At 47.5% G+C, this 18,733-nt stretch overlaps 1 protein-coding gene across 1 annotated transcript in view; it reads left to right on the top strand.

Moving 5' to 3' along the window:
• The window catches only part of GOLM1 (golgi membrane protein 1), a 45,574-nt gene that overhangs the window by 11,973 nt on the left and 14,868 nt on the right, over positions 1–18,733 (top strand). The window contains exons 3-5 of the mRNA XM_040450279.1: positions 6,183–6,237; positions 9,527–9,629; positions 17,237–17,366. Coding sequence (XP_040306213.1) covers positions 6,183–6,237; positions 9,527–9,629; positions 17,237–17,366 — 288 coding nt within the window. The remainder of the gene's footprint in view (positions 1–6,182; positions 6,238–9,526; positions 9,630–17,236; positions 17,367–18,733) is intronic.

The raw sequence follows: 18,733 nt of genomic DNA on the forward strand, positions 1-18,733 counted from the left end.
TCAGACCGCTTTGTAATTAAACTCGAGTAACTCATCTCCCACGTTAAAAAAGTATGTTACGGGAAACCGCAGAATACGTGACCCTCCCACAGACGCCCTTTTCTGCACTGTCCCTGCATTGCAGCGGGCGTCCCCTCCCTCCCTCCCCCCCGCCCCCCCCCCCCCCCCCCCCCCCCGTGGGAAGGGGCCTGGGATTGATTCCAGCAGAAGGTGCGATGCGGAGTTGCGGGGGAGGACTGACAGGTGCGTTTTCTGTGCATCGCTCTCCTGTGTCTGTGGAGGTGCCAGCTCGGGACTTGGCTTCTTACCAGAAGGAGCATCTCCGTCCTCCTTGCTGTGGCAGGTGCGGGGGGGTGGCGGGCTTTCATCTGGCTGGAGACGTGGCATTGCTGGACCCCAGGTTCGCCTCCCAACTTCTTAACCCCGCACTGCAGGACAGTGAAATACGTAAAGAACATCTGACCTACCTGTCTCTTTATGTATTTCTCTTTGGCTTGACAAGCGGGGGTCTGGGAGTGGGTTCTGTGACCCCTTACGCATCCTTTTTTATTTCCTCTCTAGTCCCCGAGTATCTGTGTGCACCTGTTTGCAAAAAGTCTGAATTTGCCAAGTTGTGGCCTTTCCCACAGGTGAGGGTGGAGAAGTTGTTCAGATTCCCATTTGGGAACAAAAGAACTAATGCCTGCAGAAGGGGCTCAGCCCAGGGCTTCTGCCCCGCAGGGCCAGCGGGGCTGTTTCCTTGGCTGGTTAAGGAGCAGGGGGAATGCTCCACATCCTGGTGCTGTCTGTGCTGCCGCGAGTGTTTGTCCTCCTCTGAACACAGAGATGGTGATCTCAGGCCCTGCCCTCCACCCGCACCCCCCTGTGGTATGCTCTTCTACCCGGGCAGGACTTCCGGCTGCTGTCGGGAAGGGAGCGGGAAGAGCTGAGGGCTGGGTATGAGGAATACAAGATGAAAGGGAGCAGCTCTAGGGGGAAGGGACCCAGAGTCTCTGGCAGCAGGCAGTTGCTGACAGAAGGATGCAGGTTTGTGGACTTAGCCTCAGTCAATTGCTGGAGAAACATCAAGGAACCTTCTGGAGTTCCCAGGGCGTGTCCCGTTCAGGTCCTCCTGGGAGTTCTCTTCGACCCCGATTAAGTAGGTCCCTGCGTGGGTTTGACCTAAAAGGCAGTTGTGGCAGGTGCTACTGGGGGGATGGGGGAGGGCAGTCTCCTCCATTGGCCCCATCCCTCCCTCCTCCCCTCCTCCCCTCCTCCCCTCCTCCCTTCCTCCCTTCCTCCCCCTCTGCAGCAGTGTGCCCCTTCCTGGGGGTGGGCGTGGGCCAGAGTCTGTCCAAAGCCGTCCCCCCTTGCACGTCGTGCTTGTCACCACAGTGGAAAGTGGGCCTTTCTCTGCAGAGCCGGGGACACCTGGTGACCTGCCTGGGTTATCCTGGGCTCAGCCCTGCCCCCCCAGCCAGCTGGGGTGGGGGATGTTGTTCTTTCTTCACGACCGAGGACGGAAGACAGATGGCCATTCTGGGTGTAGATGGCAGCCGTGCCCTGCGCATAACTGGGTGTTTTCCCGGATGGGTGTGTTTCTTTTTTCCAAGCTTCACATAGAGTTTTGCTTAATCCCCCCCACGACCTCTCACAACTCCGTGGCTTGAGCCCATTCTCCTGCCCACCCACCTTCTGCCCTCCCGGCGGCCCCCGCTGACCGGGTCCTCCTGCTCGCTCTGCTGACTCTGACCCCCGGAGCACACGTGCTCACCCCTGGTCTCCTGTTCACCCCCTGCCCACTCCTGCTCTCTGGCATCCACGCCCTTGCACGCTCGTTCCCTGCCTCATGCTCTTTCTGGGGTTTTGCTATTGTTTTTTATTGTGCTAAAATGTGCATGATATAAAATGACCATTTTAGCCGTACTTAAATGCACAGTGCAGTGGCGTTAATTACGCTCACATTGCCGTGCACCCGTCACACCAGCCGCCTCCAGAGCGCCCTCATCTTCCCGGATGAAGCTCTGTCCCCATTAAACACTAACACCCATCCCCCCACCCACCGAGTCCTGGCAGTGGTGGTTTTACCTCTTGTCTCGGAGTCTGACTGCCCTGCACATCTCATAAGGGGGATCGTGTGGTGTTTGTCCTTTTGTGTCGGCTTCATTTCCCTCAGCGGAACGTCTGATACTCTCCGTCTTGGTCTGCTCCCATCTCCGCACCCACGCACGGACGCTCACTCCTGTGCCCCTGCCGTCTGCTGGACCTTGAATAAGGTCCAGCTGCAGGTTCCTATACTTTCTGGTGTCCTGGGTCTATGCTTAGACCTAGCCTTTCTGAGGACCGTCTTCTTTTTCACTGGGACTTAGCCCCTCTCTGCTGTGTCACTTGTGCCTGCATCCCCTTCCCTCTGACTTATGCAGAAGGCCTGTCTGGGGAGCCGGGTGGCAGTGTGGAAGGCCCACCTTCGTGCCTCCGGGCCCACGCTCGTGCTGGACACCTGCTGCACACGCCGGGCAGGTGTGCTGAGTTCTGGAATTCTTCACGTGGCCCCTGGGCCGGAGGACAGCGTGCCTCCCAGAGTCCTGCCTCCCCCAGTATGTGGCCCACAGGGGCCGTGATGTGAGGTGGTTGGGGTTGCTGGTGATGTGAGTGGTGCTGCTGTGAGTTTGTAATCTTAGCCGAGCACCATAAATAAGTAATTGGTGCTTCTTTGCCATTGGACTCACTCTCTGCCCTCCCTCCTTTCTTTCTTTTTAAAAATTTTTATTATTTTTAATAAGAATAAGAAATTTTATTCGAGAGAGAGCAAGGGAGGGGCAGAGGGAGGAAGAGAGAGAGAATCCCAAGCAGGGCTTCATGCCCAGCCCGGTGCGGGGCTCAAACCCAAGACCCTGGGGCCATGACCTGAGCCCAAATCAAGGGTCAGTGGCTCAACTGACTGGGCCACCAGGTGCTGCTCAAAGCAGATTATTTTAATGAGCCAAACAAATGCAGCAGAGGTCACCTTTTCTCATTTATTACATGATCCTTATCATACTTGCAGCGAGCTTTCCCAAAGTTATGATTTTTAAAAGTTATTTATGTCTTACGGAGCTTTTAGAGTAATAGAATTTATTGTCAAATTACTACTTTGAAAATTTACTATGAAATGTTGAGCTTTTTTTTAAGGAATCTAATGTAGAAATAATTTAATCACGTGTACTCATTTCCCAGAATAGAATGGTTATGATTAATTTGTACGTGGGTGATTCATCTGAAGGCCTTCCGAGTTCAGTTTCCAGTTACACTCTGGTGGCACTTCCTGCCTCCTCGCCTGCTGCTGAGTGTCCCAGGGGACAGTCCACACACACACACACACACACACACACACACACACACTCTCTCTCTCTCTCTCTCTCTCTCTCTCTCTCTCTCTCTCTCTGCAGGAAGCCAGTCAGTACCAAAATGGGAAAAACAGTTGGATTGTTTGGAGTAGCATATGTAATTCATTTAAAAATAATATTGTTTAATGCAGATTTTTTTCTTCATATTGAATCTCCAAAAAGCTAGAAGCATTTTCATGGTTTCCTGAAAATGATTTAAGGAGATTTTCAATAAATATAAAACTGCACATAAAATATCTTGATGGTGTTTTATGGCTCTTTGCTCATTTACTTCAGCAGAGACTGTACTTTTCCATGCATCACTAAGCAGGTGGGGGAAGAGAACGAAAATGTATTTTCTTTGGAAGAGTAGAGTCACATGAGACGCAGAGATCTCAGGTACTTTGACACAGCAGTTCCTAAACTTTCCTCACCCCTCAGGTAGTTGCAGACTCCACTGTGGATTTCTTGGAGTGGGTCCAAGGAGAGCAAGTGGAGAAGGAGTGAGTGAAAATGCCATGATTTTTATGGAAATGGTTTAGCCAGGAGAAATCTGCTTTTGCAGATCATCAGAGTGCAGTCTCTTAAGTGCCCCTTTTCTTTCTCTGTTTTTTTTTTTTTTAATGTTTATTTTTGAGAGAGCAAGACAGCAAGTGAGCGGGGAGGGGCAGAGAGAGAGGGAGACACAGAATCCGAAGCAGGCTCCAGGCTCTGAGCTGTCACCACAAAGCCCGACGTGGGGCTCTAATTCACGAACCATGAGATCATGACCTGAGCTGAAGTTGGATGCTCAACCGACTGAGCCACCCAAGCGCCCCTCTTTCTTTGTTTTGTGTCAGCCCTGCTGTTGGGAGGGAAGGTGGTTTCAATGCATGTGCCAGGGGGGGGGATGTTCAAGTGTACATTTCCACTGTTGTGCAGCTGAACTCTCACCCTCACCTTGCAGCACAGGGACTCTGGACCCATTAATTGCTAATGCCCCTCCCCTCTGCCAGCCCCAGGGAGGCCATCTTTCTTCTTTCTGTTTCTGTTACCGCCCTGGACACAGCACATGAATGGAATGCAACCATATATGTCCTTTGGCGGCTGTCTGATTTTGCTTTGCATGATGTCCTCCATGTTCTCCCATGTTGTGACAGCATATGACAGTCCTTTTTTTTTTCAAGGCTGCATGATATTCCCTTGGATGTAGATGCCACATTTTCTGTATCCAGTCGTCTGTTGAGGGTGGCTTGCTTCTAGCTCTTAGCAGTTGTAAATAGCGCTGCTGTGAACACGGGGGTGCAGATAACTCTTCAAGATTTTGCTTTAAGTTCCTTTGGCTGTAGATTTAGAAGTGGGACTGCAGCAGCGATCCTGTGGTCATCTTTCATGTCTGCAGCCGCACTTGGGAAAGCCTTAACTGAGCTGTGCAAATCTGACTCCCTGCTGTGAGAGCTGCCCCCTCCCCGCCCTTCTCTGCCGGCCAACTTGCCACTCAGGGCTCTCTTCTCTCCCCCACTCGCCAGAATGTCTACGAACACCTCTCTGGATGATCTCTCCCAGAGAGATTAATTGTCCAGATACCATCACTGTGACTTCCTTCCTGTTGTTCCAGGAAATGTTCTGTGGCCTCAGAGCTCCCAAAATAAACACGATTCGTTTGGCCACATTTCGTTTCTGGGAGCACACCCCTGTACTCCAGAAAGCCCTGTACAAGCCAAAGGAAGAGTAGGGGCTGGACAGAGGTCCGGGAGGAAGCTAGAAGCAGCGGGTGGCCTGGTTGTCATTGTCCACCAGTGAGTGGGAACGGGGCAGACACGCGTCTCTCCAGCCTGCCCGGTGTGTGAGTGGGAGTTTGCAGACTTCGTTGATTGTAACGAGGCAGGAAATGTTCACATGACCGTCTGATGCACAGCTCTGTGTGTGTGCAAAACAACACCTACCTGTGTAAGGTGCTCTACCATTTAATATTTTAGTCCCCTCTTCTTCAGGTTTTCGGTTGCTTTTAGCACTGGGCACAGCCCACAAGCCTGGTATCCTGCTGGGAGTTTAGATCCTGATTTGGCAAGTAGTGACCACCAGCTTGCTTTCTGGATCAGGCCTGCCCGGGCTCAGGTTTAGGCTTTGCATGTTTGCTGTGAAGAAAGCCTCATGGCCTTGAGGCTCTTAAGCAGTCTGTGCCTCAGTTTCCTGTCCTTTAAAACGGGATCCTCTGCTGGCTACCTCTTGAACCTGGCATGGAGAGCAAGCGAGTGAGCAGACGGGGAGAGCTCAGAAGGGCTCCTGGTGAAAGCAGTCAGCCGCTCTCAGTCACGGGCTGCTTGTCACGTTATACTCCACACTCCTTCCCTCACTTTTTCCTTGGTTTTCACTGTTCTCCTGAGTCCTGTGTTGTTTCTTCCTCCTCTGTTTTCAGCCTCCCCAGTTTGGTGTAAGCCCTGTGAACCCTCTGTCCCGCCCACCCCCCACCTCGGGTGTAGAGAGCCCTTCCTCTCCTCTGCCCACTGTGGTCTGACTTGTGTCTGCACCTGGGCTCCCCCAGAGAGAGTCCGAAGTTCATGGAGGGGAGCACGTTGTGGGGCCCAAGTGTAGTTGGAGGATCCGTTTACCCCTTGCTCTGGTTACAGGCTGTTGTTCAGAAAGCAAACCTCCCAACGTGTGAGCTCCTTTTCTGGCTGCAGCACCGTCCGAGTGCCCAGCCAGAGGGCTGTGCCGGATCCCTCCCAACAGCTGCTGGGAGGTGGGGGATGGGGGTGGGGGGGCACTGCCCCCTTTTTTCCAGTAGGAACATCTTATCAAGGCTCTTCTAAGTTGTTAGGTTGTGGGTGTTTCATATTGTGTTTATCTTCCTTGCAGGCGGTTTTAGTGAATAATATCACCACAGGTGAGAAGCTCATCAGAACCCTGCAAGGTGAGTTCTAATCTCCTTCTTTATACCAGACATTAGATCTTTTAGGAAAAGCCCATCTTTCCTCTTGTCCCTTTGTGGCGACTCCCATTCTAATCTAATGGGTAGGATCACAAGTGATCAAGTAATCTGGTTTTTTTGTTGTTGTTGTTTGTTTATTTAAATGTTTATTTTTGAGAGGGGGGCAAGGGGGAGGGACAGAATGAGAGGGAGGACAGAGGATCCAAAGCAGGCTCTGGGCTGACAGCAGAGAGCCCAGTGCAGGGTTCAAACTCATGGACTGTAAGATCATGACCTGAGCCAAAGTCAGATGCTTAACTGACTGAGCCATCCCGGTGCCCCAAATTGAGTAATCTATGGTATATTCTTTTTGCTAAACTACAGTTCCTTAAAGAACTTTTCTTTTTAAAAACATTGTTGAACGCATTACAAGGTGTTATTGTTGTAAGAATTTTTTTACCTCAATACCCAGGGTTCTTTGTCTCCCCACTTCAAAGAATGAGGAGGTGGACACAAAATGAGCAGCGGGCAAAGTTTGTTAAAGTGTAAGATCAGAAAGGAAGAATAGTAGGAAAGCTCTCTTTGCAGAGAGAGGGCATTTGAAAGTGAATGCTTGAAGACTGTAGGTGAGGGTCCTTGTTTCATAAGGTCTGGTCACACCACCCCATCCCTTCCCCATTATTCCTTCTCAGGTCCTACCCTTACTTACTGGGTAGCTCTCTGTGCTGGGTTGTCCATTCCTGATTGGCTCGTTTGAGGCGGGGTGGGGGGGGCATCTGTGGCCGTCCATTCCCGATTGGCTCATTCTCATCGTGAGGACCGTTCCTTGTGGGTCATACGTTTTAAGGTCTACTTGTTTTCAGTTAGGTCTTTCGTCAAATTCCTGAGGGAACCTGCGGGGGAGTAGGTGGTGTCTGTTACATTCTTAAGGGGAACCTGACGCCCAAGGGGGTTTGCTGTGGTCAGACCCTCCCAGCATTGTTCCAGACTGTGTTTTTCCCCACCCAGGGACCTCACATCCTAACTTTTTCCTTTCTGCCCACTGAATCCTGTCTATTCCTATCATGTTATGTACACAAGAATTCAGATTCTCACCTTTTGATAGGTTAAGAAGTATATAGAACAGATCACCTTTCATATGTATGTGATATATATGGCATGTGATATGTATAATATATATGGTATATATAGGATTTCTTTTAATGGGGCCACCCCCAATTCAGAGTTTCTTGATGAAAATTGTAAAAATGATGCAGCCCAATTCCACTTCTTTGCTGCCCTGATTCAGCTTGGCAGTCAAGGCCGGTTTTCTGTCAGGCCCTAGGAAGCAGCAGTATGGGTAGTAGTGGGGTGAGCCCCTCTGTGCTTGGCTCCCCCTTCCGCTGGGACTGGGGGCCCACAGCCCACATGGCCACAAGACAAGCCTGGGGAAAATCACAGAGCACTGGGTCCCACGGGGGCCGGTCTTTGCCGTGGGTAGGAAACTACTCCCAGCCGCCCGAGCCTCAGTTCCGCCTCTGCACGGGAAGGTTCATCTGGAGCCACAGTATCCAGAGTGGTGGCCACGAGCCGTGTGGCCAATGAACACCTGAAATATGGCTCATGGGAAGGGACAGAAGTTTACATTTTTGTTTAATTTTCAGTAATTTAAGTTTAAAACTGAAACTTGACTCTGTTATTGGGAACGTTAAGTGTTTGGGGGGCAGCTTGGGTATATATCAGTCTACTTTTCCAGGGTAGATTCTGTGAAAGCTCACTTCAGATCATGAATTCCCAGTGCACATTTAACGTCTGCATGGGGACGTGCTGTAATTGTCCACACCAGATTTCAAAGACAACGTGAAGGAGAGAATATAAAATATTCATAATTTTTTATATTCATTCTGTGTTGGCATGATAATGTTGCATCGCTGTTGGGTTAGATCAGGTGGTTTATTAAAGTTAATGCTACATCTGGTTTAGTTCTTAAAACTGTGGTTTACTGACGTGGCTTGCATCGTAGTTCTGTTGGACAGGGCTGGTCTAGAATTCTAGTTCTGGCTCTGCTTCTAAGGATCTGAGTAGGAGAGACGGAAGGTCACGTGGAGTTCAGTGGGTTACTTGACTGCCGGGGCCTTTGCAGAGTTTCCTTGTCTTGTCTGGCCTTTTGAGGTTCATCCATGCTGTGGATGTCAGTATTTTTATTCCTTTTTTTGCCAAGCAGTGTTCCCTTGCCCCATACTTGGTTTGATTATGGGAATTTTTTTTCTTAAGTGAGGTTTCCTGAGGTGTGATTTACTCAATAAAGTGTACCCTTTTGTAGGGTACTTTGCACCCCCTGGACCACTACAGTTGAGACCAGGCCCTGTCCCTCCAGGAGGTGCCCCCTAACCCTTTGTGGTCAATCCCCTGCCTCAGCCATCTGCTGGGTGGTTCTACAAACCCTGCAGTTTGAACTCTTGGAACATGTCCTAGCAATGCTTGTGAGATGGATCGTTGTTGCTGTGTGCTTCGGCATTTCGTGGAATCCTTCGCTTTTATTTAATTTTATTTCCCCCCTGGAGAGCCCTGTAGATACGGGGTTATGAGGACAGACTTCCAGGATGCGGGTGTGTGTCCAGGGCCGTGTCCCGGACCCCGGTGGCGGCCATCTGGCCACTCGGCTGTCACCTTCGTGGCAGCTTCTCTTTCCTGCTCAGCCTGGCCCTTTGTCAGCTGCTGCTTTTTCTGCAAGGCTTTTAGGAGCCCAAGGTCAGGGCAGAAGGGATGGGCTGGTGCATTTCCTCAAGGAAAGCTGCTGTTTCCCAGACAGGGTTTGAGTGGTTAAAGGAACACAGGCCTCAGGAAATTGCTGGTGTGGGTGAGTCACAGGAGGGGCCGCTGGCAGGGAGCCTGGTGGCTGAGGTTGGGGTCCTCTGTGAGGGACTGCTTCTCTGAGCAGATGTCCAAATCAATGTTTCACAGGCTGGATGAGTCTGCTGCAGGCCAGGGGACACAGTGGCATGTGTCACCTTGTGGGACAGCTCATAGGATGTCTAAAAAAGAAACAAGTGAATAGAACCCCCTGACGCTTTTGAAGGGCCAGAGGTCAGGAAGGAGATTTAAGTGAGAGGTTTGGAAAAGAACTAGGTGCAGATTTGGGTCGGGTTGCTGATTGCCAGGGCTCCTCCATGGTTCTGGAATGTTCTGAACCCTCTCTCCTTCCCTCCTTACTCTCCTGTGTGCCACCGCCCACTGCGTTCTGATGTGTCTGCTGTTGTCACGATGGCTGTGCCTGTGACCTGCGCGATTCTGGGTCCTCCTCTTGGCTCAGACCAGTTAAAGGCCCTGCAGAAGAATTATGGCAGGCTGCAGCAGGGTGTTCTCCAGTTTCAGAGGAACCAGACCAACCTGGAGAGGAAGTTCTCCTACGACCTGTAAGTGCGTCTCTACATCTAGTGCGCACCCCTCGGGGGCTGATGTGTTCTGAGCAAGGGGGCGGGCGGTGGGCATAAGCTGGGCTCCCCCTTCCCGTCATGGAGCACACAGGCTCTGTGGGAGGTCCAGTCCTTCCAGGGGAGTCCTTTAGAACAATGTGCTTTATTACTTAAGCGTGAGCAGTGCCTCAGAAAGCTGTGGAAAAGCCGGTGGCTCATAATACAAAGTAAACAAGAGGGCGGTGCTCCTTAGAAAGAAATGACTTTGTCAACACACTTTTTTTTATAACATATTTTTTTAATGTTTATTTATTTAAAAAAATTTTTTAACATTTATTTATTTTTGAGAAACGGAGAGAGACAGAGCATGAGCAGGAGAGGGGCAGAGAGAGGGAGACTCAGAACCTGAAGCAGGCTCCAGGCTCCGAGCCCGACGCAGGGCTCTAACTCACAAACTGCAAGATCCTGACCTGAACTGGAGTCAGACGCTCAACTGACTGAGCCACCCAGGCGCCCTGAATGTTTGTTTATTTTGGGGGAGAGAGAGAGAAAGAAATCATGGGTGGAGGAGGGGCAGAGAGAGAGGGAGAGAGAGAATCCTGAGGAGGCCCGGGGAGCGAACCCACAAACTGTGAGCTCATGACCTGAGCAGAAACCAGGAGTTGGCTTAACCGACTGCGCCACCCAGGCACCCCCTTATCAACATACTTTGTGAAGTTACATTAAGTTTTAAAGTGCAGGCGTACTGGTGGTTAAGTTAATAATTGAAAGCCTTTAAAAACATTTTCCTGGGGCGCCTGGGTGGCGCAGTCAGTTAAGCGTCCGACTTCAGCCAGGTCACGATCTCGCGGTCCGGGAGTTCGAGCCCCGTGTCAGGCTCTGGGCTGATGGCTCAGAGCCTGGAGCCTGTTTCCGATTCTGTGTCTCCCTCTCTCTCTGCCCCTCCCCCGTTCATGCTCTGTCTCTCTCTGTCCCAAAAATAAATAAACGTTGAAAAAAAAATTAAAAAAAAAAAAAAACATTTTCCTGAAGTGCTCAGATGTGTGCCAAGTCCATCTCCTAGACTGAATGGCACTTTGGCATGGTATCAGTGATTTGTTTCTGGGTGTCGGCATTGTGGACGTTGTTTCTGTGAGATTTTAGTGTCTTTCTGAATTTCTGCAGTGACAATGGATTACTTTTATTTTTCAGCTTTACTGAAGTATGATGATCATTATGTGAATGTAAGGAATAAAGTGTGATATTTTGATATGCCTGTACCTTGTGAAATGATGTCCCAAATCAAGCTAGTTAACGATTCCTCATCCTTCTGTGTGTGTGTATGTGTGTGTGTGGTGAGAACACTTACAATCTTCACTCTTGGCAAGTTCCAGGCATACAGTACGGTATTAGTCACCACAGCCCCCGTGCTGTCTGTCCCGTCTCCAGTTACGAGAGTCTGTTTTAAGCAGATGACTTCCATTGCGTACAAAAACCCTACACTTTTACTTCTCAGAGTATTTTTATGATCACGACAAAATGATGAACTTCTAGAAAGTTAGCTAGACCCCATAGTAGGATAGTATAAACCAACTTAGAGACTGGAGAGTAAGTTGTAGTCTGTGTATTTTTTTCCCCATAAAGGCAGAATAATTCCAGTACAGGGGGCCTGGGATTCACAGGCAACCAGCCACCTAGGAGCCTGGTCCTCTCTTCCATTTGCTGACTTCTCCCTAGTCCGTGTTCGAGGTCATACAAATTTTTCATGTAATTGTAGTCACCAGTAGCATTTTAAAATCATTTTTTCCACTTACTTGCGTTAGGTATAAATAAAAGTCTGTACTGCTCCAAAATGTTGTATCGTTAAAAATGGCTGGTTAATATTCTATGATGTGGGGGCACCAAATTTAGTTCACGATTTGCCTGTTTGGATATTTAGGTTACTTCTAAGTTTTGGTTGTTATAACAAGCTTGACATCAATACATACAACTTTAAAAAATTATTATTTTGGATTATTTCCTTCTAAAAAGGACTCACCTGTAGGTTTAGTGTTTTATAAATTGCCAAGTTGCCTTCTGAATAAGGTTCTTCACACCGCTGCCCTCTTTAGGATTCTGAAGTCCTTCCAAAAGATTGTCCCCCCCCCCCCCAAAGCAATTTTTTCCTGATCACTTTAAAACCAACTAAACTAAACTAAAACCAACTAAACTAAAACCAGGAAGCCCCAACTACGTAAATATTCAGAGGACCTGCACCAACAGTCAATACAAAGGAAACATAATTCAAAAATATGCATATGGATTGCCTGGGTGGCTCAGTCAGTTAAGCATCTGACTCTCGATTTCAGCTCAGGTCACAGTCTCATGGTTCATGGGATTGAGCCCTGAATTGGGCTTTGTGCTGATGGTGCAAAGCCTGCTTGAGATTCTCTCTCTCTCTCTCTCTCTCTCTCTCTCTCTCTTTCTCTTTCTCCCTCTCTGAAAATAAATACACATTAAAAAATACACTTATGGAAACTTACTCAGCTAGGCCAGTGGTTCTTAATTTTAGATGGCGATTCTGCTCCCAGGAGACCTTTGGCAATGTCCGAGGACCTGATGCTGAGCATCCTATGATGCACAGGGCGGGCCCCACAACAGCATCTTTTTTCTGGCCCCAAACACTAGTAGTGCTCAGCAGAGAAACCCTGAGTTAGGCTAGTAATCAACAAGATGCATTCAGACAGAAGTGAAGACTGCCCCAGTCTTATTGTTCATCCTTAAAAGATACCCTAATGCACATTTTCCATCCATTGATTGAAATAGGATAAGCCATTAATGGCCTCACTTGATAAATGTTGACCCAGATGAGGTTGGCCCAGCCGGAAATCAGAAATCAGCCAGGCCCAAGAAACGGGGAGGGCAGCTCTGCTCCCCATGGAGGAGCAGACAGTGAGCACAATGGCTGTGCGTGCTGGCCTCACTCTTTTTCTCTTAGGAGGTCAGAAGCTAGATTGCAGCTCTTTCTAGCTGACCTCATATATTGCAGTGGTTGTGCCCAGAGCCTTGTCCCAGATACAGCAGGTTTCGTGGGGATGACGTTTATGGAATGCTGGAAGCTAGAATGAGTTATTCTTAATTTCTTTGAAATACAGACCCATTCTGAGAATCTGATAAAAAGTTACGGGCACCTTGTGAGCCATATATTCAAAGTTGTGCATTCAGTTCGTGGGACACCTGAAGCATACCTTCACCCCCTGTGAAGACACCCTGTCTGGCCTAAACCTTTTATAGAAGGCAGTCCTGGCAGTGAAAAAGCCGACAGCAAGGCCAGGGTTCCTGATGCACAAGTTAATATTCTTTCTTTAGGATCAGAGGCGGCCCGCATCCCCACTTCTCATGCCTGCACCTGTGGCAGACATCACTAAGCGATCACTGTATTGATCCACACACTGCTTTGCAGGCCCTCTCCCCAGAGCACTTAGGGTTGCTGTCTCACATGAACTGCTTGTCATCTCATCTCCACGCCATGAGGAAATAGTTTGCAAAAGCTACTGCTGGAATGCAACAGCACCAGTCGGATGATCAGTGCCCTGGATGATCGGGTGACCTGCCTTGATAGATCCCTGTACCGTGTACATTCCATTTACAGCGACTCCACCCGTTAACAATAATCACTGGTGGTCGAGTCCTGTGTGTCTCTCCTTTTAGCTCTAGTTAATGACTGAATGTTCACCACATGCGTGGAAGAGCAAGCTTACCCGAGGCCTTCAGGAAGTAACACTGTCACAGTCCATATGACCTGTGACTTAGAATTGGAGCTTCAATCTGAGGTTGTTCCCTTAATGCTGTTGAGCTGGAATGTGGAAAGCTGACCTTCATCCACAAGGCTGGGAGAGAGAGGCTCTTTGTACTTGATTTTGGCAGGGCTGAGAGCAGGTGAAAACAGTACATTGTTTCCCATTGGTAGGTTTTTAAAGGCTCAGGGATGGCTGTGCACCTGTTCACTTGCTTCTGGGATAACATCTGATAACAGTGAATTGGAATGGTTAGTACTTTGAGGACAGAGATATCTCTTTTTGTTCTCTGTGTTGAAGCTACTGGTCTACCACCGGGGACTCGTGTGTTTGTAAGAATTTTATTTAAATGAATTTTTCAACAAGCCTTCTCTTGTTCTGTAAGCTGTCCAAGGTCAGGAAGTCTGGCTTTCATTGATGCCCTTCTCTCCCTGTGGGTCATTGAGAGCCACTCAGTCCTTTGAACTGAAGGGCACATTACAGGAGTTCCAGGCTAAGTGCACCCATACCTGGCTCCGAAAGGCCTGTGACTCAGAAGAGGTGGCTGTGTCATAGAGGTCTGGCACAGAGCCAGGAAACCCCAAGTCCCCTCTGGGTTCAGTCTTGTCACTTTCTGTCCTCTGGCTCTGGTCAGTGTCAGACTTTCAGATCACCTCCCAGCTTCCTTATTTGTACAAGTGGGTAATTCTCCCATCACTTTTCAACCCTGACACACAAGATACTCTGAAAATAAATCCTATGCAGAAAGCTAACTGTGATGCTTCAGAATGTCTTAGCTAAATAGGGGCTCAGTCTGAATTAGATTATATGTTCCAACAACAACTCTCTGACACCAGCTGGGTGGGTGTCCTCTAGCTCAGTTCATTTTTATTTTTATTTTTTAAAAATAAATCTTCAATTTTGGAACAGTTTTAGGCTTACATCGTTGCCACAGAGAGTTCCTGTAATCCGCAGAGCCATTTTCTGTATTGTTAACACTCCTACATGGATGTGGTGTACTTGTCACAATTAATTAGCCAGTGTGGATACATTATTATTAACTAAGGTTCATACTTCATCCGCGTTTCCTCAGTTTATCCCTGATGTCCTTTTTCTTTTCCAGGATCCCCCATTAACATTTATTCACCATGTTTCCTTAGAGTCCTCTTTCCTATGACAGTTTCTCAGACTTACTTTTTATAATATTGATAGGAATACTGGTCAGGTATTTTGTAGAACAATTTCCAGTTGAGCTTTATCTGGTGTTTTTCTCATGGTTAAACTGGGGCAACACATTTCCAGGGAAAGGCCACCGAAGTAAAGTGCTGCTTCCATCAGCCTGGTATCAAGGGGACTTACTGTCCATAGGGCTTGTCACTCTTGTTAATCTTTACCTTACCGTGGTGGGGTCTATCAGGCTTCTTCACCGTAAACTTACTGTTACCTCGCCCTCTGTGCTGCCGTCTTAGGAAGTCAGTGTGCATAGCCTACACTTGAAGATTGGGGTGTTACGCTCCATTTCCCCTAAGGGCAGGGTGTCTACATAAGCTATTTGAAATTTTCCTGCACAGGAGATCTGGCCCTTCTTCTTACATATCTAATTATTTATATCAGCGTGGACTTAGGAATATCTATTTTATAATCCACTACTATTTTATTTTTTGCTCACATTGTTCCAGTTTTGATCATACTCCCAGCAGTGTGCCCCGCCCCCTTTTTGAGCACTCCGTGAGATTCTGGAGTGACGCTCCAGACTCATCTTCTGTTTATCCTAGAATCACTCAATCAACCATTTCTCTGAGGAGCTCCTGGTTGCTTTTTAGTTGGAGAGTGGTGCTAAGAAGCCAAGATCTGGGGACTGGGTGTGTTTGTTGCTGCTGGGGTGGTGGTGTTTCTGGGCCCTATCAGCTACAGAGTAGAGAGACTGTGTGTGTGTACTAACCTGGGTTATATGCAGACATTGATAAATGTTTCTGTATGTTTCCAGCTGTATTCATATTAAACCAAGCATGAATTCATGCCGGTGTCTCCAATTCTAACCCTTTTAAGTTAATAGTATATAATTGAATATGTTCTCAACTTGGGACTGTATGCAATCATTAATATTTTGTGGCTCAAAATATTTTTGAAACTGTTATGGAAAAGACTGGCCATTGCTTCTCTAAATCTGTTATTTTTTATCCCCCAATGTAATTCTGCATTCCTAACCCTCCTTTCAGTTAAGTATGGCCCAGTGACTACATTCTGGCCAGTGGGGAAAGGTAGTGGTAGTGTGGGAAGGCTTCTGAAGATGAGGACAGTCCACCACACCCTCCTCTTCTTTCCCTTTCCTCTTCGTTTCTTCCTGCTGCCTGGGACTCACACAAGAAGGCTTGGACTCTTCACGGACACCCTCTGACATCACCCCATGGGGAGAGGATGCGTTCCTGTCAGGTGTGGGTGGAAACACAGGCTTCCCACGTGCTCTCCAGTGACACCACCGTGGTGTTCTGTGGACCCGAGGTCCCTGGCCAGTCTGCCTTCTTCTCTCTACTGTTCAGTCCTCTTATGTTTGTTTTAAATACAATGCCCAGGGTTTTTAGTTGTGCTTAATGGGAGGACTAGGGAAAAATACATCTATTCCATCTTTCCGGAAGCGGAAGTCCAGTTGGATTTTGACACTGTCCAGAGTTAGCACAAACCCCACAGGTTACAACGGGCTTTGGTCCCAAGACTCTCCCCTCTTCACATGACACCCACAAGTTCTGAGTGTCCCCAGGCCACCTGAACTCTGCTTCCTGTACTGCTCAGGGTTGATTATTCTCTAGAATGATTCACAGAACTCCTCAAGCATGTGCTGTATGTACAACTGCAGTTTTATTATAAAGGATGTAACTCAGGAACAAGTTATATGGTAGAGACTTGGTTTTAGGGCATTTGTGGGGGAGACAGCTCCTTTCCTAGTGGAATTTGGTGCTACCTTTCTAGTACATTGGTATGTTCACCAGCTGGGAAGCTTGCCAAGCCTCATCACCCAGAGATTTTATTGGAGGTTTTATTACATAGGCACAATTGATTAAATCATTGGTCGCATGGTTGAACTCCATCTCTACTTTCCCCATTCCCTGGAGGATGGGGGTGGGGCTGAAAGTCCAACCCTATAATCATGGGATTGTTTCCTCTGGCCCCCATCCTAAGGCTTCATGAGCCATCGAATTAGCATAATCTGAGGTCTGGTCCAGAGAGACTCCCTTTGACTAACAGAAGACTCTCCTATTACTCAGGAAATTAAGGACTTTTAGGTGCTCTGAGCTAATAGCTGGGGACAAGACCAAATGTATGTATTTCTTACTATATTTCAGGTTGTATATATATTGTTAATTTTAACTTATTTTAGAGAAAGCATGAGTCAGGGAGAGGGGCAGAGAGAGAGAGAGAGAGAGAGAGAGAGAGAATGAGAATATCCCAAGTAGGCCCCACACTCAACATGGAGCCCAATGTAGGACTTGATTCCACAACCCTGGGATCATGACCTGAACTGAAATCAAGAGTCAGACACTCAACCAGCTGAGCCACCCAGGCGCCACAACACAGATTGTATTTTTTAAAATACTTTTTTTTTCTAACCAATAAAATTCACTTGTTCTAGAACAGTGTGACAAATTTTTAGTGAGTTTCAGTCAACTAGTTTTCTTGCCACTTAATAAGTGAAACACACATGTTGCCCTGCCTTACGTATGCTCTTGAGATACAGAGCTGGAAGCAGGAAAACGATGAGCTCTGTCTCTTATTGAGTGGATTCCATGGTCATGGCAGGAAACACTTGGTGTATAGACACATCCCTAAATATTTGTCTTTTTTTTTTTTTTTTTTTTTTGCTTTCTTTCACCAAAGGAGCCAGTGCATCAATCAGATGAAAGAGGTGAAGGAGCAGTGTGAAGAGCGAATAGAAGAAGTCACCAAAAAGGGAAATGAAGCTGTCGCTTCCAGGGACCTGAATGAAAAAAAGGACCAAGGCCAGCAGGTAATCCTCGTTTTTGTTCTGTCCAGAATTTCCAGAAGGCTTTCCTCCCCTCAGTTCAGACATTCACTTCCCTTATCTGCTGTCTGATTTGCTCTTACCTTTGCCGTCCCTGGTAGGTTTGGTTCCCTGAGACATACCAGCCTTGTCTCTGGACACTGGGACTCTGACCGGGTATGCCGGGCTCTGACCCGACCCCGTGCTCAGGGCTTCACCAGGGTGACTTTACCAGGGTGACTCCATAGCCACCCTGGGAGAGAGTTGCTGTTGTGCTGTTTTGAAGGCCCTGAGGCTCATGGAGATGGTTAAATACTGTGGCCTCTGCGCCAGCTGGTCAGTAGGGGGGCCGGGAGCCCATGTTGGCAGGGTGCGTGAAGTTTGGCCCACGAAGCTGCTGCTCGAAGCCTTCAGGATATCTTCGCTTGTTAGTTTTAAATATAACCGTTTTATTGAGAGGTAATTTTCATTCCATACATTCACCCATGTAACAGTCACAATTCATTGGTTTTTAGTATATTCAAAAGTTGTGCAACCATTACAGTAAATTTTAGAACATTTTCATTACCCCCAAATAAACCCATAATTGTTAGCTCTCCCATCTCATCCCTAGAAAACCATTAATCTACTTTCTGTTTCTATACATTTACTTTATATGGACATTTCATGTCAGTAGAATCATATAATATGTGGCCATTTGTGTCTACATCCTTTCACTTAGCATAATGCTTTCAAGGTTTGTCCATGTGTTTGCATATATGTATACTTCATTCCTGTTTATGGCTGAATAATATCGTGTGTGTGCACCACACTTTGTTGATTCATTTGTCAATTGATGGGGATTTGGGTTATTTCTAGTTTTTGGCTTATTATGAATAATGCTGCTGTGAACATTCATGTAGACATTTTTGTGTGGACCTAAGTTTTCATTTCTCTTAGGTATATACCCAGGAGTGGAATTGCTGGGTCATATGGTAACTCAGTGTTTAATGAGAAACTGCCAGACTGTTTTCAAAAAACAATCACACTCTTTTACATTTTCACCAGCAATTTGAGGGTTCCGATTTCTCCACATCCTTGCCAACTCTGGTTATTATCTGTTGTTGTCATTATAGCCATCCCTGCGGGTGTGGAGTCCTATCTCATTGTGGTTTGTATTTGCATTTCCATAATAACTAACATTGAGCATCTTTTCTTGTGTTTTATTGGCCATTTGTATATCTTTCTTGGAGAAATGTCTATTCAGATCCTTTGCCCATTTTTTAATTGAGTTTTTTTAATGTTTTATTATTATTATTATTATTATTATTATTATTACTGAGAGAGAGAGACAGACACACACCAAGCAGGAGAGAGGCAGGGAGAGAGGGGAA

This window comes from Herpailurus yagouaroundi, unplaced genomic scaffold, assembly GCF_014898765.1.
Source record: "Herpailurus yagouaroundi ecotype Mexico unplaced genomic scaffold, PumYag 201, whole genome shotgun sequence".
Taxonomy (NCBI): Eukaryota; Metazoa; Chordata; class Mammalia; order Carnivora; family Felidae; genus Herpailurus; species Herpailurus yagouaroundi.